Below are 21,169 nucleotides of genomic sequence, written 5' to 3' on the forward strand. Positions count from 1 at the left end.
CGCAACGGTGGACACGACGGTCGATGCAATAATCAACGATACCACTGCGACAGTGGAGAATATTGAAAATGATACGGTAATTTTGGAAAATATCTCGTTGAATAATAACAGTGAACATGGTGCTGATTTGTTCAACGAGTCCAACGTGAACCACGCAAATGTGTTCACTTCAATCAGAAATCACTTGAACGCAACTGATTTATTGTTGCAAAAGCAACAAAATGTTTTGGATAAATTTCTACAGGTAAAATTTAAATAATAATAATTATTATTACAGCAGTTGATTGGAGGAAAATTGTTACCTTTGTTGTATAGAATATGACAAACTGCGTACAGTTCACAAAGGATCAACTGATCGACGAACTGAAACACCGTGGCACGTACAATCCAGACTTCATGGCCTGGGATGTGCGGGGCGTTTTGAAATTTTTCGAAAAATTCAAAGAAAATTTTTACGATGTACAACAAAGAATTTTTTTTTGAAAAAAATTTTATAATTTGCATTTTGTTTGTCGATTTTCAATTGCAGAGCCGAGAGGAAATTGAACAACATGCGGTCGGCGTGGAACAAAATCTGGCCGCTTTGGAAGGCTTTGTCCGTGAGTTGGAATTGCAGAATTGCAACCTGCGCACACCGGATGTGTTCGCCAAACTTTACAATATCACCATGGGCGGGATGAAGTCCTCGCCAACGGTCGACCGTTCAAGAGCACGTCGACAATTGCTCAACACCAACAGACAAACCAAGGCGGGCTTTTTCCGTCGTACCAAGCTGAAATACCTGGCCCAATTGTACAAATCCCCAAGACTGCACGATTCACCATCGTCGAAATTGGAAAAAAGACCAACTTTTTCATCTAACAAGCATATTGGTAACGAAATTTGATTAATTAATCAATTACTAATAGGATGATGATGATAATTTTTGTTGGCCAGGTGAATTACATATTGTACCGTTTGGATGCAAAAAACGAGGATCCTCTGAAAGTGGATTCTTGAGACTTTGCAGTTCGTGTCAGGCAATACGTCGCCTGCCTGACAATTATTTCCCGCCATTCATCAACGAGGTCACCTGTGACGAGGACAAAAGTTGTCTGCACTTTAGCAATCAACGTATGTATATATTGAAATATATTTGAACAAAAAATAAAGGTCAAAAACAATAATAATAATAATAATAATAATAATATAAAAACAACCACCTTTCTTTTCTTCTTTCCACACCCACCCACACTCACACACAAATATATGTGCTATTTAATAAATAATTTGTGCATCATTTTTCAAAATCAATCAATCAATTAACAATTTCAAATTTTTCAGCTCACGGCAGTTGCAAGCAGCGTTATTTGAACTTTGATCTTTTGAAAAATGTCGGAACCACTGAATGCCAGATTTGGAAAAAAGTCAGCTTAAATGTGCGCGTCTCGTGTGAATGTTTTCTCGACCAGATGTCGTTCTTCGCCAAATACGTTTGACTGCTTGAAGTGCAATTTTTCTTACTGTATAAAAAGAAAATCAAGACGAAAAAAAGTGCTTGTTTACTTTTGCAACGTTGAACAAAAAGTCACAAACGTGAATGAAAAAAAAATATACATGTATAAAAAGCTCGAGCAGTTCAATCGGATTTAAAAAAGATTAAAAAAGAATAAGAAGACAGAGTAGATAAATTAATCTATCAACCAGATTTCCCCATTTTTCAACCAACAGCACACAAATAAATGTAAAAACACAGAAAAGAATAAAACCACATCTTTCAATTAAAAAAAACAAGCAAATGAATAACAACAAATCTGAGCAGATGCAATAAAACTGTTCCTATTCAAATTTCAACTTATTTGACCGTGTCACCAGTGAAATAAAGATTATGGCGGTTGCATCACATTGTGGGGGTTCTCAAACGCCTGTTTTCGGGTTCGCTGACTTCTTCTGCACCTTCTTCACAAGCTGGTGCAGTACATTGGATCCTCAACACCGACTGAGGTAGTGTTTCCTGAAAATCAACGCCAAACAGTGAACAACAATTGCAACGAGACAGTAAAATAAAAAATCAGAAAAAAAACGGTGACAATCGAACTTCGCAAAGTTCTTCTATACCGTCGTCTTCTTCTGGCAATTGAAGCCGAGGGCTAGTTTTGGAGCGGGGCTCGAAAACCCGAAGCATTATATCTTCAGGAGTGAGAACTTCTTGAACTTCCAAAGACAATGGTCTTTAAAAATAACAACATGCATAATAATTTTGCACAGTTATTCAACAACGACAACAACAAAATAATAAATAAACCTGGACGTTTTTTTCGGCTTCACTTTGCGCTGTGCATGAGAAGCACCACGCGGTGATTGTACAGCAATTGAAGACATGCTATGCGTTCCGGCAATATTATGACACTTCGGATCAGATAAATTTCCCATTGGTCCATTGAGAGCTTCGATAAGTGAAACCGATTCATATTTCTTTGGAAAAGATGTTTCGTGGGATATCTCAAACAAAAAATAAATAAACTTATTTATTTCCTCTTCTTTATTTCACAATCATAAACAATTAATTGACTGATTATTAATCGCACTGTACTTACGGTTCCATCTGAGGCAGATGTGCAAATTATTGATACCGGTGAGCATTCAGCTTTCCTAACACTTTTCATTTGAAGCAACGCTCTGAACGGAGATCGACAAATTGGACAATTGTTTGCCTATTTTAATTTGAAATTTTATTTTCTTAAATATTAAAATGAAATCACTTCATTATACCTTATATCGAAGTGTTTCAGCACATCCACTGCAGAGACACAGATGACGACAAGGCAGTATCAGTGTATCCCGCCATTCTGACATGCAAACTACACATTCCACAAAACAATCGCTGCTGTCATCGCCACACGAATTCTGCAAAAAAAATAATTTTTTCACACAATTTTAAAATATAAAACCAAAACTCCACTACCTGTGACGTCGAAGCGGATGTTATTACATGCTTGTTCTCCAGTCCGTATACTTCTTGAAGCAAATAAGAGACCCCGTGCATAAACAGTTTCTGTTTCAATGGCTTCAAAACGTATCCTTGGCCTTCTGCCGAACGTTCCGCAATAGCGTAAGTACAGTGCGATTGCGCTGGTTCTTCAAATATACGTTATAAAACAAAATTTAAAATAAAATTATACAATGAATAATTTTTCATTCAACGCTCACCTCCAGCCTGCGCTTCCACAGTACAATGAATGACAATAGGTATAATTTCATTATCCGCATCATAAACCAACTGAAAATTTGAAATTATATGATATGATAGACTGAAACTTCGAACAATTTCCCACTTCTGAAGATTTATATAACGAAGGATCAAATATATGTTCCGACTGACTAAACAATTGATTCGAACCAATTTCATAATGATACGATTTCGATGTCAAATCAGGACATTTAGAAACATAACTAAAAATATCCATTATTATCAATCAGTTCAATTAAATGTAATAAAACAATCACAGTTTTATTACCCAAATCCATCAGCATTAATTGCTTCAGTAGCAAAGTAATAAATTGTGATTGTACATGGAGCATCACAGTCGAATACAAATTCAATATTGTAACGGCAGGAAGTTTCATTTTCTTGATTTTCAGTATCGGAAGCTGGACATCGTGCTCTAAAAGGAAAAATACAAAACACATTCTTGAATAATCAAATGAAATTGCAACTAATCAAAACTGCCCCGCTTAAATTGTTCATGTCTCACGGTAATGTTCATTTAATTCAGTTGACATAATAAAAATTTACATAACTACTTTACATACTGTTTTTTTCATCCACTATCAAAACAAAAGTTGTTTAGTCTTGTATGGGAAAACTTTTTTCCTTCTTTTCAAAATCTATTCTTCAAAAAATATTAAAACATTCATTAATCAATCCTGATATGAAAAAATCAATCAACATAAGTGCAAAAGAACTACAATAGGAGAGTCAGAATACAAAAAAATGCTTTGAAATTCATTAAACAGGTTGCAGAACGACCTTTTCGTTCAATGCTAAACATTACACATCTTTTTTTTTCAAATTTTTATGTGTATACATACTTGACAAATTTCAAAGAATCGCGGCGTATGATAATCAAACAATTTAATACATTATACGGCTCCGATGCTGACTGATGCAAATAAGGATACTAATAGAAAAACAAAAAGAATTAGACTGATTCAGAAAACAAAAATTAGTAACCTTACATTCACCGGATTACCCAAAAAATTCAAATCTAAATTTTCACCAAATAAAAATGATTCAGGTTGTGGCGTTTCAAATCTTTCTTCTCCAAGCATAAAGTGAGTTCCGAAAAAGGAACCTACAAATAATCATAATTTCATGCAATTTCAATAACTATAAATAATAAATGCACCGAAGAAAACATTCACCTGAAGCAACAATCAATAACAAGCATTAATAAGCAGAACTTTTCTATAGTATAGCAAAAATTAAACATTTAACAGAGTATACATTTAAATTTAAATTAAAATAAAAATTAAATTTTAAAATGCACCTAAAAATAATTTTTTCCTCACAACAGTAAATATTATTTTATTTTTTATCGTTCGAATAATAACACAATAGACATAATTTGAATGAAAAAATTGTATTCATACTTGTTTTTGGAGGAAACTTGTACGAAAATGTTGGCGACTGAGAACCATCCCCCAATGAATGACTGCTTCTGCTGGTTGAAATTCCCATGCTCCCCGAGATGTCCCCCTTACAACCCGACTCACCAGCTTGTACACTGAGCATGTGAGAGCATCATAATAAGAAACCTACAGAAAACAGAGAATGCAAGTACAATTTTTTTTATAACTTGAAAACGTTTCTTCAAAAAAATTTTTAATTCATACTGTTTCATGTTACTTTTATAAAGTTAAATTTAAAAATTTGTTTAATTATGTTTTGTATTTTTTTACAAATTTACAATTCACAATTTAAAATGGAAAAAATTCAGAAGACGCATTGTCACTTATCTAATAAACTAAATGTAATAAATCAACTATATATCATAAAGTAAATGTAAAAAGTTCCAAAAATCGGGTTGAATAATCAATCATCAGGTTCTTCTGACTGTAGCGGACGCGGCCCGAGCTAACATCTCTATTTGTCCAGACAACGAAGCGGAAGAAAGATGAAGCTACCGTAAGCGGATTTGGACTTGAAGATCGGAGGAGAAATATGGTAGGACTTGGATGGAAAGGAGCGTGGTTGTAGTTGGTTCGGAAAGCTGGCTGTGGCGTATCATGGACGGTCCTTGTTCGTAGTTGCTAATAAGCACTATACTCTCTACCTGTCTTTTGATTGTTATAATGTCATCGGGAAAGTGTGAAGCCGGAAGAAAAGGAAGCAAAGCCAAGCGGAGATGACCGCGCGGGGAAACCCACCGGTCGACACCGGCTCGTCGTCGCTTAGTGACGAATGCGCTAATAGCGCGTTTACGGAGGTGAATGAGCCTGCCCGAGAGAGCGGCTCGTTACATGACTGTCTAGTATCAGCGGCAATTCAGAATTCAAATGCGCTCGAAATCGTTTCCTAATATCCTCCTATTTTTTGTCAATCAGTCAATCTATCTATATTTATCGTAAAATAATCTTACAGTATGAATTCTGTATATTCGAGAGATGTATTGTTATCACTGTTCACGGAACCTTGTTGAACGATTTCTTAGTAGGTACGAATTGAAACTACTTGATTTACCACCCAGGGTGATGAACGATTTCGAGCGCATCTGAATTCTGAATTGCCGTTCTGATACTAGATGGACTTCCTGACGATCGATTATTTAACCTGATTTTGGAACCCGTTTTATATTTGGGTGCCACGAGCCGGGAACCAAACCGAGCGCTCCAAGACAATCAATTCAAAGATACTTTGAACCGGTAATTGAACAGTAATAGGATTGCACAGAATGAAAGGGGACATGACCAAGAAGATTAAAGAACTTACGAAGAAGTTCTATCGCACGAAAATGATGATGGAAATTCAGCACCGTTGTGCTAAAAATGCCGAGATTGAGAGAATTGAAACCATGGTTGCAGAAATGGATAGTATATTCTCCCTCGCTGAAGACCTGCAAGGGTCATATGAAGAACTTTTGAACGAAGATGACTTAACCACGAAAGTATAATAGTGGAATGTCTTTCACTTCGCCGTGATAGATGCTCGAGCTACTTTCCATGGTTATAAACAAAAGACCATGAAACCATCTGTTACAGAAACTACTGAACGGAAGGCAGCAGGTGGAGAAGGAAAGGAGCTTTGCAACTTGAGAATTCCAAAGTGGCAATTAACACCCTTTGACGGCGATATAATGCAGTTCGGTGCATTCTGGATCAACACGATGGGAGGCGTGGCATTGAGAAAACTATCATATATTGCTATTAAGGTGGCGAAGAAACATGAGCCAACGTTGAACAACCACAAGTACACTACACCGCCAGACTATGCATACTTGGATGAATTGATAAAGAAATACTTACCTGATGAGATCGGCAATCCTCGTGGTGTCTACTTAGTTCATCTCTATGGTCCAGTAACATCTGGATCTAACAAAAGAGGTTACTTGATTAAGATGGCTGAGAGTACCAAATCACAAGAGCTGTCTTCCTCAATTAGAGAAATGGATGAAGATTACAAGGTTTACAAAGATTACAAGAAACAAGTGATTCAGCAATTTTATAACTTTTTGTGGATTCTTTATTCAATACTTTTGCGTATTTTTCTTTGTAATTTTATCAAAAAACTTTTAATAAACAAATACAATAAACAACATAACAAGCTTTTAAACTACAATGTTAATTGAAGAAATTTTTATATATTTTCAAATGTATCACCTAACTTGAATTTTAAATCTATTTTATTACTGAAGCATTTTGAATTAGTTTGCTTTTAACTTTATATTATTGGAACGACCAACCAATTCTGTGTTTACAGTAAACATTAGTGGTGATTTGTACCTGACAGTAAAAAGTGAAATACCATGTTTATGATTTTCCGTCCTAGAAAACAGTACATCATTCAGTTATTTTGGAACAAATTATTATGATTAAAAATAGTGATTTTTTCAATAATTCAGTATGCTTTTACGATTTCCATGCTAATATTGAAAATTGAATTCAAATTTTTTAAACTTAATTTATTATATTTAAAATTACAACTTTTAACAAACAAACAAACTGTTGTGGTTGACCACCGCAAAAAATTGCAAATACGCTTGTAGCATTGATTTTCAATTGAAGCACTTCTCTTTTCATCACCATGAATGACATTTACTCTGAAACGTAATAATGCCAGAATGGCTGAACAGTCGAAGAAGGTTCTTTTTTTTCTATTTTAAATATAATTCTTTCATTCTTCAATGCAGTTTTCCAATAACGTTTGGTCAGTTTGTTTCTGCGATGATGCTTCTGTTTTATGCCGAGAAATATTTACAAAATCTTCTTGTTGATAACCTTCTTCAAGAAGCTCGGCTTGGGTAGTACTTTTACCTGCTTGACTGTTTTTTTTCTTTGATAAGAACAAGCTTGCTTTCAGTAGAGGCATCGATGGCCATTCCAGAGTCTTCTTCCTAGTTTGCAACTCGTCTTCAAAGCTCAAGTCCACCATATCCATATCTTCACTGGTAAACTTCAGCTTAGTCAGATGCCCAAAAAATATGTTGTCGCGTTTTTTCAACGACGCTCGCGTGTACGGTACGACAGGGTTTTTCTGGCCCCAGTAAGCATCCTCCGCTATTGGCGGAAGCTGGTCACTCAGATCTTCCGCTAACAAGTAGCCAGTTTGAATATTCCGATCAAGAACGTAGTTTAGTTCAAAATCATCATCATCTAAATTACATTAGCTAATAATACAAGACAACCTGCTTTTTATTCAGTATTTCAAATTGATAAACATCAACTGCTAAATGCTCGTGAAAGAAAATTCAGTTTTTAAATTAACAATGCTATTATTATTCCCTTATACAAATATAAGAAAGCATCATTCATGATAAAGGTGAATTTCATTATGATAAATAAAATGAAAAAAGTAAGTTTCCATAAAAATTATACATTGCATTGCAAGATGAACAACGCTATCTATTAAAGAATCTAGAACATGTCTGTGAAATGCGCTAAATTTCCTGTTTAATTTTACAAAATAATTTATGTTATAAATATCTTGTCATTTAATGCAATTGAAATGTACAAAAATGTTCGAATAAATTGTTCAATAAACAATGAAATACACCACATTCAATTTGAATAAATATGACTTGGGAAAAGCATAACTGAAACTTCTGAGTTAGTTTTGTAAAAATAAAATTCATTTAATATATATGTACTGCACCAAAATGATATTTATAAGAATAAAAATAATGCAGCGTGAATCTGAGACTGTCATTAATCAATCCTGATATGAATTTTAAAGTATTTATAAAAGAATATTAATAGCTATGCATATTTGAAGTTTAAAATTTGGACTTTAAAGAATTTGCAATAAAAATTATTCGAACAAATAAAATTGATACTAATTTTCAAATAATCATTTAGTAATTTAAATGAATGCAAAAAATTACCTTCTCCAAAAGGATTCATCAAATCTTCACCAACTTTCAGCCAACCGACGTAGAATAGAAATTGCAAAATAGTGAAAATGGGTACATAGAAATCTGGATCTTCGCTTTGGCCATTACTCTGACGCCCAATAAGGCATATGGCGAAGTATCCGTACGTGGCAATGGTCACAACTTGAGTGTAAACCAGAGGTACCGTAACCCAGTCGTACATGACCAGCATTCCGAATCCATTGCGGTATCTTTGCAATTCTTTTATCAAGTCGGACATGAGTACCGAGTCGATCACCTTTTCCTCATAACACCGCCGCAACTGGTTGCTTACCCAAATCAACGGAAGCCACCATTTGCCGTAGGGAGCTTCGGTAGCTTCGAAAGTGAGCAGCTCATCTTCGGTCATCAGACCAGCTTTGACCAAGTGGTCGAGCGTGGGAAAACGTTTGATCGTTCTCACGCATATGCCACGCCAGCACAACGCCGAAGCCAAATTGCACCAACGGGCGATGGTCCGTCGGAGGACCAAATGCTTGGGTCCGGGCACATAAACGGAGACGAAAGACAAGAACCGATCCGGCCACATGACATAAGTGCACTGTTCCCACCAACGAGTGACAATCATCGAGACGAAAAAGCCAAGCAAAAATGTGATCGGTATGTAACTGGTCGCCTGGTTGCAATAGATGACCAATTTCTGGAAATTTTTCGACTGTTCCTCATTCAGCACATTCCGATAAATCAGATTGATCATGTAATAGGCAAGCAGATAGACGAGCAAATCTCGCCAAATTGACTTCCACAAACTGCCCTTCCACCTCAGCAACAATCTGCCAAAATTGTCCGAATACGAGATGGTCATTGCGAATGGTCAACGTCCCAACAGCCTCCACCGCTAACCAAAAAGCCAATATTCGAATTTCGAGGTATTTTGTTCTGCTTTTTTGTTTCTGTATTTTTGGCTTTTCCTTTTTCTCTTCGTTGGCTTCGTTCGTCGTCGAGCAGCTTTCGGTGAGCAATTTTAATTTTCCGGCAAGTCAATTTCCAACATGCAGCAACATCCTGCAGCAATTGGTGAAAAAGCCGCCGGCGTGGCAGGCTTGCTGGTAACACGCATACAGGGTCACCTGATGCAAACCGGCCGGAACATTCAGTCAATTTTGATCACTATCGTCACCAGCGGACTGGCAAAAGTTAATCGTGTCGTCGTCGTCGTTGTTGGTGCTTGTAGAATATTGCAAATTGAAAAAGCACAGCCCCCGGCAATGAAGCACCTTCATGCAGCTTTTTACTTTTCACCTTTCTTTTACAAACCAAGCCGACTGGCATCTTCATTTTAACAGACATCCGACGACAATAAATAAATTTTGTTTGCATTAAAAAGCAACAAACAAACAAACAAACAAATAAGAAAGTGGTAAATAAGCTGTTGCAATTGGAAATTTTACAAATTATAATAATTTTTTTGAATTATCAACGCTATTTACTAAATTACCATCCACAATGTATGCTTGCTATGCAACGCAGGTAATGCAAACATTATTTGTATCATATTTGAATATCTTGCTCTATTGTATGCATTTGTTATTCCATCTCTTGCCCACAAGCAGCGCATGCTTTTAATAAAATCATCAAGTTTAAAAACTGTTTAATTATATTTATACATCTGTACAAAGATGAATCATCTTGATTATTTTTAATAAAAATAGGTCAAAACAGTTTGAAAATTTTTTTAACTTTTCACTTGACAATGGTCACTTATAAACAGAAAGTGATGTCATTTAATGTTAAATAACTGGGTTTTTTTGAATTTATAAGTAATTCGAAGCATTAATCTGTAACTTAAAAATGTAAAATGTCGTCGTATTTTGTGTTTTTTCCAAATGGTGCCCTTCAACACTTTAAAATTTGTACGCGTGTAAAATTATGGAAATGTTTATTTCACATGTTGCTATAAATGAATTGTCATATTAATATTTTTTTATACAAATGACATGTACATTAATAATTTTCATTCAAATAAGGTTAAATAATTGCATTTTCATAGGCGTATGATTATTTAACCTTTACGTTCTTTATAAATTTCAAGCATCAGAAATGCTTGACGAATTGCTTGTATTCACCAAAAGTTTTGCCTTGAATTTTCTATCAGATTTTGTTAATACTGAAATTTATTATTATCTATATATTGCAAATCTTTGCAAATAACGCAAAATTTATGCATATTCTGAAAAAGGTTAATAACCAGGGTAATTTTTGGATTTTTTAAATTCAGCTTTCATGACAAGCTGGCAGAGTTAATTGTGCTCTGATTTTATTGATGAAAATATTTTTAAAAAAAGAGAACAAATAATATATGTGTTAAATTTTGAAGACAAATGTTAACGTTCCGAAATCAATAACCTCAAATTCAAAATTTTGCATACAGAAAAGTGACAAATTTTAAAAACGTACATCAGACAAATTATCACCACCTAGTTATGAACGTGAAAGTGTTCACAGAATTTATCAATACCCATTAAAGATGCTGATTTTGAAATGGTGTAAAAATTGGGACGCAATCCGTGAAAAGCATTTCAAACTGCCAAGACTGCTAATTGATTATGCATCACCACGTTCCGAAGGTTTTTAAACACCAACTGGGTTACACTGTTACAAATTTACACGAATCAGCAACAATGCAACGTTCTTAATACTTGTACATCATTATCTAGTTCTTTTCTTTTCTTTTTGTTTCTAACAATCATTTATGATAATTTTTAAATTATTCAAATGCAAAACATTTTGTTTGATTAATAAATATAACAGTCAGCATTCAAATTAAAAAAAATTTGAATGCACAAGTGAATTTTCAGATACATCATTCCTAGAGAAAATCCAAAATTGCTACCTTTTAAATATTTAAATTATTTGAAAATTGAACATCAATTTTTGCGCTTCATCTTTGAAGCAAAAACAAAAAGATAAAATCTCAATTTGACATTAAATAATTTTATAATATAAGAATGTTCGTTTGAAAAATTTTAAAATAATTCTTTAAAAAAAGATTTTTCAGTAACAATTTTTTATTGCTTCAAAACGCAACTACTTCATGCTGTGTTCATACGTTGATTCTGAATGGAGAAAAAGCATTCTAATCATGTTGTTCCAGCTCACGTTTGCTGGACAGGCAATTCGATTTGACAGGTAAATTATTTTACACATTTTGCTTCATCATAAACTGATCTTGTCCATTGATGATTTTTAATATTTATTTTTAGCTTATTAATAATTCAGTTGATATTACGTAACAATTTCGCCGATTTGATATGCAGCGGTATCCAAGGACTGTTTTTGAAAGTTACGAGAAGCTTTGATGATATTTTTTTCTGCATTTTATTCATCATTATTTGAACCAGTTGTGTCAAGAGAAAAAATATTTTGTCAATTTGACTTTGTGCAACCACAATTGGTGCAGACAGTAGAATTGAATTCCAAATAAATACATTAAATTAACACTTTTAATGACAAACTTCTTTTCATTTGTTTTAATTTTAAAATTTCATTCCAATAATGAAATAACAAATTTGCATGCTATAATTTATTTTTCATATTATTAAAAAAATTTTCTACCTGCATCTGATTTATGTCCTGCTCTTTTGTAAGATGAAATCAATCAAATGAAGATCAAAATCATTTTTGTAATAAAAATAAATTCTCAACTGCATTTTATTCTCTTTCTGCTTAAAAATTCTTGGTTGTTTATTGGTTTTACTTATTTTATATACTATGCACAATTGTCTGTATGAATTTAGAATTTCTACAAATGCAATTTGCTTAAAATAATTTGACATTAAAAAATTGTACTGCCATCAAAGGATTGAGCCAGGCTAACTGAGCCCCTTGATCGCTTGCTTTCTTATTGCACACAATGAAACACTGATCCTGAAATCTGGATCAACAAAAGCAAACAAAAACTGCATTGTCATCAAGACATTCTTTAAAAAAAACTCTCTGACGCAAATCCATCTTACTGTAATTTTATTCACACAACAGGGCCTGAGAAATAATAAATTATTTAGGGAATACAAAAAAAGACACTCTTCTCTGCAAAGAATCAATATTTCGTACAATAGTAGGGGGTAAAAAATTTTTTACTTGAAATTTGTGCAAATCTGATCCCTATCTTATTACAATGAACAAAAGCAAGCAACCATTGCTTGCATGCTTTTGTAAAAATAACTGAGCATTGATGTTCACGTGTCATTCAACTTTGAAATAAATATCGTTGTTTGCTCTGTTTTTAATATTTGCTCGTATTTTTAAAATTCAGGAAACTGTATCCCATGTTTTTTTCTATTTATTCACTTCCTAACACTAGGGTCTTCAAATGAAATGTACAAATGCAATTTTTTTCGCTTAATTTTCATAAAATTTTTTATAAAGTATTTTATTTAAATTTGTAAATATTCAAGTTATAAATTTAGTACTTCCAAAAATATTCATTTAAACGGAAGTTTCTTTATTGCAAAAAAGTTATGTAAATTACTGTGCAGTAGTTGAAAAGAAGTGCAGAGTGCTAGAATTTTTAATAGATATAAATGAAAACTATCATTTATCATATTTGGAGTGTGATATTAGGCAAAGGTTTTAAATTTAAGAAATTATATTTTTCCAAATTTGAATGAAATTTAAGTAAAAAGCAAATTGTACTTGCATACTCTTAATAATGACTGTACTTCGGCCTGGGTGCGTTTCTGTATTTTCGTGTCGCAGTTTGAATGAGTTCTCGCGACAGTTGTCGAAAGATTCTGCCATTTCTGCTTTTCCATTGATAAATGTTCACTTGATTAAATTTTTGCTTTTCGATTCTGCGTGTTTTTTTGTCTATTCAAAGCAGCTAAACAAAATTTCACCGTTTTTTTCACTGCTTCGTTCGGTTCGAATTTTTGAAACGTCACGGACGATTGGATTGTTTGGTCAGTTTCTGCCCAGTGAAAATTTCCTCGGTGAAAGTTGAAAAGTTCCCCACTTTGATTTACGGTAATTGATTTGCTAGAGAGAAGTTGAAATGATCGGTAGTTTGCCGTCACTACGTCGTCATGTTAAAAATGTGGCTTGCAATTATTCGGACGCTCAAGTCAAAGTAAGCATATTTTGATTGTTGAGTACAATTTGGAATTAATTTCTGAATAATTTTTTTTAATATTTGCTCATTTCAGGTGCGCGAAGCGACCAGCAACGATCCGTGGGGACCGTCGAGCAGTTTGATGTCGGAAATTGCAGACATGACGTTCAACGCGATGGCGTTTTCTGAAATAATGCAAATGATCTGGAAAAGACTGAACGACCACGGCAAGAACTGGCGCCATGTTTACAAGAGTCTGGTTTTGCTCGACTATTTGATCAAGCTCGGGTCTGAAAAAGTCGCTCAACAATGCCGCGAGAACATTTATGCCATTCAAACGTTGAAGGTCGGTTGAAGTGAATTGAAAAAAAAAATTTTTTTACATGTTGTTCTAATCGTGTTGTTGTTTTTCTTTTTCTTTTTGAAGGATTTTCAATATGTTGAAGATAACAAAGATCAAGGGATCAACGTTCGGGAAAAGGCGAAACAGCTTGTTTCATTGCTTAAAGACGAAGAGAGGCTGAAAAACGAACGCACCCGTGCACAAATAGCCCGGAAGCGATTCACCCAGAACGGCATGGGTATCAGTTGCGATGGATCGGTGAGTTTGTTTGTTTGTTTATTTATTTGTTTCTTTTCTCTTTCTCTTTTCCCTTGAAACAATTTTCTTCCTTCTTACTTGTGATGTAATTGTCGCGCTATTTTTCTCACCCCCTGGCTACGATTTTGATGCGTACGATACAAGTGCCAGTCACTGTCGGGTCAGCAAGCTTTTGGAAATGGAGCAGGTCGATTTTCGGATCCACTCCTTTTCTGTGGCACCGGTTTTTCCCACGTCATTCATTAATCGCTCGATCATTAAGCCTTGTCAATATGTTTTCCTTGTTGTTGTTGTTGTTGATTGAACATAATTTTTTTTAATTACAATTTTAATTTGAATTCTTTTCCAGACTCATGCCAGTCGTCATTTGGATTCAGGTTTACGCGGTGAGGAAAATGTTTTTTTTTGTTTCAAATTAATTAGAAAGTATAAAATGATAATTGATTTTTCAGGCGATTCGCATCTGGAAGAGTGTCGACCGTCGTCGTTGGGTGAAGAAGAATTGCAACTGCGAATTGCTTTGGCAATAAGCAAAGAAGAAGCACAAAAAGAGGAAAACGCCCGAAGAGACGACGATGCGCGTTTTCAGCTTGCTTTGAAGCAAAGCCAAGCGGACGCGAACAGAGATTGCCACTCCTCCAACCAGCAACAACAACAACAACAACCGGTAAGCAGTATAGTGGGATCTGTGTTTACGGATCTAGTATGCAACTAGCGTAAATTATGATTATTTCTGAGCTTGCTTCAATTTTCTGTTTTCTTCTGCACAATTTCATCAAACCGGACCAAAATGTGCAAACTGAAAATTAATATCATCCGTGGTGTAATTTTTTTTTAATTTATCAAATTGCATCGTCACGTTTTCACTAGCAATTATCATCGAGCACTGCTATTCTTTTTGTTGCATGTTTTGTTGTTGTTTTTTTAATATTATTATTATTATTTTGCTGACGTAATGATTATTTAACCTTTATTGCGTTAGCATTTGTCGCTAATTGAAGAGGAAAAAGTCAGCCGTCAAGCTCTGAACAAATTTTTTTTGTTTATTATCACAGCATGTAATTTCTTCTCTTTTTATATCAGTATTTCAAATGAAGTCATTTGAATTTTTAAGTTTAAATTGTTGTTCAGCAGTTACGAAATGATTCTCTTTTAATGTTCATTAATTTTCTTTTTCGAAGGAAGTATAAAATAAATAATAGTATAGTTGAATACAATTTATTCCATCGTTTAAATGTTGACTTACGTTCAGAATATTCTTACATCTGTCTCTTCACATATGTCTTCTGTATCTATAGAAATGTTTAAATTTAGATTTTACTTTTGTACTGCTTGAATAGATTGTAGCTCAAAACTCACTTTTGTGCCCAAATGAACGCAAATATATTCGCATTGTATTTTCATATTCAAACATTCGAATTTCATTTACTCTAAGAATGCGAATTTATTTTCAAGAATCATTCTGGTGGTTTCAATGAAATTGCTTTTAGTTTGCGCGCGTTTATGTTTATTTGCTTGTTTTACACTCGATGATCTCAACGAACATTTTTCAATATTTTGTATTCATTGCATGGCACTTTATAGTACAGGAAATGATGTAATTTGAACACTACGTTTATATTACAAGAGAATATTCGTAAAATATGTATTTTTTAAACAATGTGAAAAACAAGCTTTTGATATTAAATGTGTAAGTAAACTGAGAATGTACAAAATATGTGGTCGTTCGTAAATGGTGAAACATTATCACAGTTTAAAATTTCATTTTATTTTTGACTTATCTGCAAATGGCCGTTTTAGCATTCATCATTTTCACTTTGATTGCAATTTTTTAAATTTTTATTTATTCATTTATTTATATAAATCAAGAGGCATTTTATAAATTTATTTGAATTATTTTTTATGTAACTTTTTTTTCTTTAATTTGGAATTTCAGAAAATTTCGTGACAGTTTTCATTTATATATATTTATCCTGTTTTATAGCAAAATCTTGTATTACTTTTGAAGTGTCATATTTCGGTAAAAATTTGTTTTACACGAAATGCTATTATATATATTCGTAGAATTCAAAAAATTTTATTCAGATAAAAATTGTTGCTATACAGCAGCATGTCTTCACATTCATTCACTCGCATGCTGTTATTGATGTTCAATTTTTAATTTACAATTTGTTATTAATTATTTTTTTAATATTAATTTTTTTACCATTACATATTCATCATCATCATATTCATGTGAATTGTTTAGAGCCAGTTGGATGATCTACTAATTTGGCAACAAGGTTCATCGACTGACATGTGGTCAACAGCAGATACGCCATCGAAGAAAGATCCATGGCAAGCGAGTTCATCTTCAGATGCTTGGCGACAGGCTCAAGTTGTACCAGGGAAGGCAGCATCTGATCCTTGGGGTGCAAATCAACCAGTCAAATCAGATCCTCTTGTGGATTTGATTACTCCAGCGGTGTCTGATCCGTGGTCTAAATCAGCAGACGTTGGTTCGATTGGTACTAAATCTTTTGCATATTAATCTTTTTTAAATGTTGCTTTGAAAAGAAATTTGAATGTTGTGTTTTTATTATTTTTAGCGCAAAATGATCCTTGGGCACCTCTTGATCAAGGTGTCAGTCAACCAACGGTATCCGGTGGTTTGATGAACAATAATTCGTCACGGCTTATCGATGTTGCGCAGCATTCAGTGAACAAGACCAATTCTGATTTTTTTGGTTCGTTGTTTTTATTGCAAGCGTTTTTTAAAGATTTTGAATTTATGAAATATTCCTTTTTTTCAGAAAGTATTCTCCAACCGACGCCTGCTGCGGGAGCATCCGCTATGCCCAACGGGAATACGTCAACAGGAAATAATGTTCTTGGTGTCAATACCAGTGGCACTAATAATGATTCATCGAATTCAAAACGCACGTTAAGAACACCAGAAAGCTTTTTAGGCGAAAACTCTAGCTTGGTTAATTTGGATAATCTTATTGGTCCAGCTAAACCACAAGTGCCTGGCATGCCTCCATCAGGTTTGGCGTTTGATTTTTTTTTCAAATTTTATGAATTAAAGAAGTCTTTATTTTTCAAACATAGTTGAAATAAGTTTGACATTATTGCTTGTAATTTACCCACTTCCCATAGGATAGGACTGTAATTGACCATTATTTCACTACTGTGAAAAAATGTCTGGCATGCTGCTGTTGAAATGACAGTTTCTTTTCTTAATAATTCTGCTTTTTCTTATCATATGAGTCAGCTTTTTTGGAAATGAAATTTGTATTTCAGCTACAAGCAACCCATTTTTGTCCGGAGCGTCGAACAATCCATTCATGGCTCAGCAACGACCGGTACCAACGTTGAACGACATGCGATCGGCAAGCTCTATGGCTAATCCTGTTACCGCGCAGGGGCAGAGCGGCAGTTGGGCGTTGCCTCAACCGTTGCAGCCACAGCGGCCCTCGAGCACAAATCCTTTTCTCTGAAAATCTTTCTTTCTTTGCTTGTTTGTTTTCCCTTTCTATTTCTCTGCTCCTGTGTAATATTATATGTGTGCATGTTTAATTCAGCATCAGTTTCATCGCAAGGCTTGGCTAATAATAATATTCATCCAACACTTTTAAGCCGTTGAACTTATCCGTCTATCTATTATTTTCAGTATTGCTTCAAAAATCTGTTATTCTTTCTTCCTTTCTTTAATTTTTTTCCTAGTGAGATTGCCTTTGATTCTGTGCAGATGTTTGTTAATTTTTTTAAACTATGCTTTTTTAGCTTATTTTGAATTTTTTTACTAACAAAGTTAGGTGAATTTGCTTGCTTGATTTTTTTTAAATTTGAGCGTTTCACTTCTGAGATAAATTTGAAACTGTTGGAATATGGCTTTTTACGCGTTTAATTCTTTTTCTTTCTTTCTTTGCCGCATCCCTTTACATGTATAGGTGTACAGATTTTATATATATATAAAGAAAGAAAGAGAGAGTATAAGTACCTTTGATTGTATGTTTTTTTTGCTATTGGGGCCCATTTAAACACGGCCATATTGATTTTGCTTCCATAATTTATATTTTTTATTTCGCCTTTGCTTCCCTTAAATTTCGAATAACCGCGCTTTTACGTTTTAATCAGCTGAAGTGCAGGAAAACAATTTTTTCTCTAATTTTGGTCATTGAATTTATTGCTGTAGTTTCCAGTGAAATGATGATGATGATCATAATAAATTGTTTGACCGAATGACTAATTTCATTTGTGCTTCTGCTGATTTTAATCGAGCTGATGGCGACAGTGTATTTATTTTTCTTATCAGTATGATTGATGATTTGATAATGATTGTTTCACAGTAGCAGCGTTTGTTTGCGATGACTGATCATTACCAGTGTATGTTGTTTACCATTGGCGCTTAAACACAAGGGCAGCATTGATACATACCGTCGACGTCAGCTTCTTGCCAAGCCAAGTGTACAGCAATACAGAACAATAGAAGCTGCTGCAGCTGCTGCTGCTGATGGTCAATTTTTAACATTCTTATCAAGTAAGTAAGTGATCGCATTTTTGTTCACATTCACTGTTTAATCAGCTGATTAAGAGCATTGAGAAAATTCTAATTATTTTTTTTAAATCCTTCCAAACTCTCATTTAGAGATATATTTATTGTTTGTAAAATTGATGAATTGACGAGAATGCGATCAATTTGCCAATAGAGCTTATTAAGTGAAGGTCGATTTCAATTGATGCAGTGCGTGTGTGATCAACACGCAGTGACGTAGATGTGCATTAGTTAGTTTCATTTTTTCTTCTCACTACTAATAAATTTTTTATGGTAGATTCACGTGAGACATTTGATTTGACAATATTTCAAGATTTGTAGGAAGAAAAATAGCTAATCATTTTTGTTATTAGTCGAAAATTTTGTATTTTCTGTTGTTGTGGATGAATTTATTGATTTTCTTAGTCATCTTTTGTGTAGTCAAATTACCGAATGATGAATGCGAATATTGAAAGTGATTAAGCGAGCATGCTTTTATTTTTTGAATTTATCAAATTCTGTTCTATTCAGACAGCTATGGTGCGTGTGAATTATTATTTTTGTGGCTGTTGTGCAACGTGCCAGCCGCGATACAGACGCCTGGTCGATTCGATATATCCGTCGACCGCGGAAAATGGTCTGGTCAAGTCGAACATGCAGAAATTGACCTTCTACGCGATATCCCACCCGGAGAAGTTGGACCGCATCGGCGGCTATTTGGCCCACTGCTTGGGACGGGATATTTACCGCCAGCGTATCGGGTATGTGAAAGTGGCGGTCGAGGCGATGAGTCAGCTGTTGTTCGCTTGTCACGGCTCGCCGAGCTTGAACCTCTACGTGGAGAGCTATTTGAAAATGGTCCACCGCCTGTTGGAGACCCAGCTGCCGGCGTTGGAACTGCTGGCCACGGAAAGTTTTGTCAGCTTTTGCAATATCGAAGAGGACGCGCCCAGCTATTACAGGCGTTATGATTTTTTCATCAGCAAATTCAGCGCGCTGTGTCACAGCAACGCGGCCGACTTGAAGTGCCGTCGTCAGTTGCGTTCTGCCGGTATTCGGGTAAAGTTTAGTTGCATTCCATTCCATTCCATTCCATTGGTTATTATTAATTTTTTTGTGATGTGTTTTTTTCAACGTGCAGGGTCTGCGCGGGGTGGTGCGTAAAACGGCCAGCGATGATTTGCAGGCGAATATTTGGGACAAGCAGCATATGGATAAAATTGTACCGTCGCTGTTGTACAATATGCACGATGTGGATATGGTCGATGATCCGGGCAAAAAGGCGCCGGATTTGTTGACCAATGAAGGCACCAGTGGTGGTGGAAATGAGCCGGCGTCCCAGGAAGATTTGGAAGAGACGCCGTGCTATTTGGCGGATTCGTGTTTGCGCGAGTTGATGGGCAAAGCGTCGTTTGGCAACATCAAGTACGTCGTTCAGCCGACGCTGAACCATTTCGACTACCACGAGATGTGGACGCCGCCCTCGTTTGCGGTCAGCTGCTTCGAAGCGCTGATGTACAGCGTCCAAGCCCAGTACAGCTATTTGGTCATTCAGGCGGTCATTGGCCATTTGGACAAGCACAGCAACGACACCGCCGAGGTGCGAACCGGCATCGCTACTGTGCTTTCGAGAATTGTGGTGATCGCGGCCAACGCCAGCATCGGTCCCAGTCTTTTGGAAATATTCAACAGCATGCTGCGCCATTTGCGCCAGTCGGTCGATTTTCAATCCCACCACCCGACCAGGCGGACTGCGAAATCCGAGGAAGAGTTGGTGGAGCCGGCGCCCGGTGACCGAGAACGCGCCTACCAAGATTTGCTGATCAACACGATGGGCAATTTTGCCAACAATCTGCCCGACTACCAGAAAGTGGAAATTATGGTATTCATCATCAGCAAAGTTCCGCTGGAGACAAGCGACCGCTTGGCCGACACCTTTCTGCAGCACGTGCTCACGCGGACCTTGTTGCAAGTGGCTACCAAGTACAAGACTGGCCATCTGGCGACCGTGCTGACCAGCACGTTCTTGGAACCGTTGCTCAAATTGGCCCTGGTCGACGACAGCGGCGTGCGTTTGCTGGTGCAGCGGATTCTGCACACGCTGCTCGACCGTCACGGCAATTTGGAAACGTTGCACCAGTTCGCCGGAGTGGTCCCGTTGGCTGCGTTGAAAAAGGCCCAGTTCAACGTGGAAAAATGCACCCGAGGCGATGCCACGTTTGTCCAACGCTGCGGCAGAAGCCTGATTTCGATGCTATACAAGGCGGCTCTGATGAAGCACAACACGGCCCAGAATTTCGACGCCATCTTCTTCACCATGGTGTTGTTGTTTCTGGAAGTCGGCTGCGAGATGGTCGTTGTTGATCTGTTTCGTC

General features: G+C 35.7%; 6 protein-coding genes across 6 annotated transcripts; 4 read left to right on the forward strand and 2 right to left on the reverse strand.

The window, feature by feature from the left end:
- Nucleotides 1–1,879: 1,879 nt before the first annotated feature.
- Nucleotides 1,880–5,123, reverse strand: Tsp_02248 (putative E3 ubiquitin-protein ligase MGRN1). The gene is made up of 13 exons (XM_003378024.1): nt 5,097–5,123; nt 4,650–4,797; nt 4,225–4,334; nt 4,072–4,160; nt 3,498–3,644; nt 3,315–3,432; nt 3,190–3,259; nt 2,945–3,117; nt 2,752–2,886; nt 2,577–2,693; nt 2,285–2,481; nt 2,078–2,210; nt 1,880–1,993 (listed from the first exon to the last, which is right to left on the reverse strand). Exons 1-13 carry the CDS (start codon nt 5,121–5,123, stop codon nt 1,880–1,882), a joined length of 1,578 nt encoding a protein of 525 aa, XP_003378072.1.
- Nucleotides 5,124–5,945: 822 nt separating this feature from the next.
- Nucleotides 5,946–6,827, forward strand: Tsp_02247 (hypothetical protein). Its single transcript, XM_003378025.1, has 2 exons — nt 5,946–6,146; nt 6,219–6,827. Exons 1-2 carry the CDS (start codon nt 5,946–5,948, stop codon nt 6,825–6,827), a joined length of 810 nt encoding a protein of 269 aa, XP_003378073.1.
- Nucleotides 6,828–7,372: 545 nt separating this feature from the next.
- On the reverse strand, nt 7,373–9,432 carry Tsp_02246 (bestrophin-1). The gene is made up of 3 exons (XM_003378026.1): nt 9,301–9,432; nt 8,580–9,267; nt 7,373–7,851 (listed from the first exon to the last, which is right to left on the reverse strand). Exons 1-3 carry the CDS (start codon nt 9,430–9,432, stop codon nt 7,373–7,375), a joined length of 1,299 nt encoding a protein of 432 aa, XP_003378074.1.
- Nucleotides 9,433–11,661: 2,229 nt separating this feature from the next.
- On the forward strand, nt 11,662–11,963 carry Tsp_02245 (hypothetical protein). The gene is made up of 2 exons (XM_003378027.1): nt 11,662–11,756; nt 11,831–11,963. Exons 1-2 carry the CDS (start codon nt 11,662–11,664, stop codon nt 11,961–11,963), a joined length of 228 nt encoding a protein of 75 aa, XP_003378075.1.
- Nucleotides 11,964–13,620: 1,657 nt separating this feature from the next.
- Tsp_02244 (putative ENTH domain protein) lies at nt 13,621–17,757 on the forward strand. The gene is made up of 10 exons (XM_003378028.1): nt 13,621–13,695; nt 13,772–14,023; nt 14,105–14,278; nt 14,628–14,664; nt 14,731–14,981; nt 16,364–16,417; nt 16,527–16,785; nt 16,867–17,004; nt 17,071–17,304; nt 17,561–17,757. Exons 1-10 carry the CDS (start codon nt 13,621–13,623, stop codon nt 17,755–17,757), a joined length of 1,671 nt encoding a protein of 556 aa, XP_003378076.1.
- Nucleotides 17,758–18,501: 744 nt separating this feature from the next.
- Tsp_02243 (protein EFR3-like protein) lies at nt 18,502–21,158 on the forward strand. Its single transcript, XM_003378029.1, is given in 6 exon segments — nt 18,502–18,608; nt 18,646–18,800; nt 19,326–19,758; nt 19,787–19,892; nt 19,936–20,676; nt 20,691–21,158. The coding sequence occupies 6 exon segments, from the start codon at nt 18,502–18,504 to the stop codon at nt 21,156–21,158; spliced, it is 2,010 nt and encodes a 669-aa protein (XP_003378077.1).
- The last annotated feature ends 11 nt before the right edge of the window (nt 21,159–21,169 follow it).

Source organism: Trichinella spiralis, assembly GCF_000181795.1.
Source record: "Trichinella spiralis strain ISS 195 chromosome Unknown Scfld4, whole genome shotgun sequence".
NCBI lineage: Eukaryota > Metazoa > Nematoda > Enoplea > Trichinellida > Trichinellidae > Trichinella > Trichinella spiralis.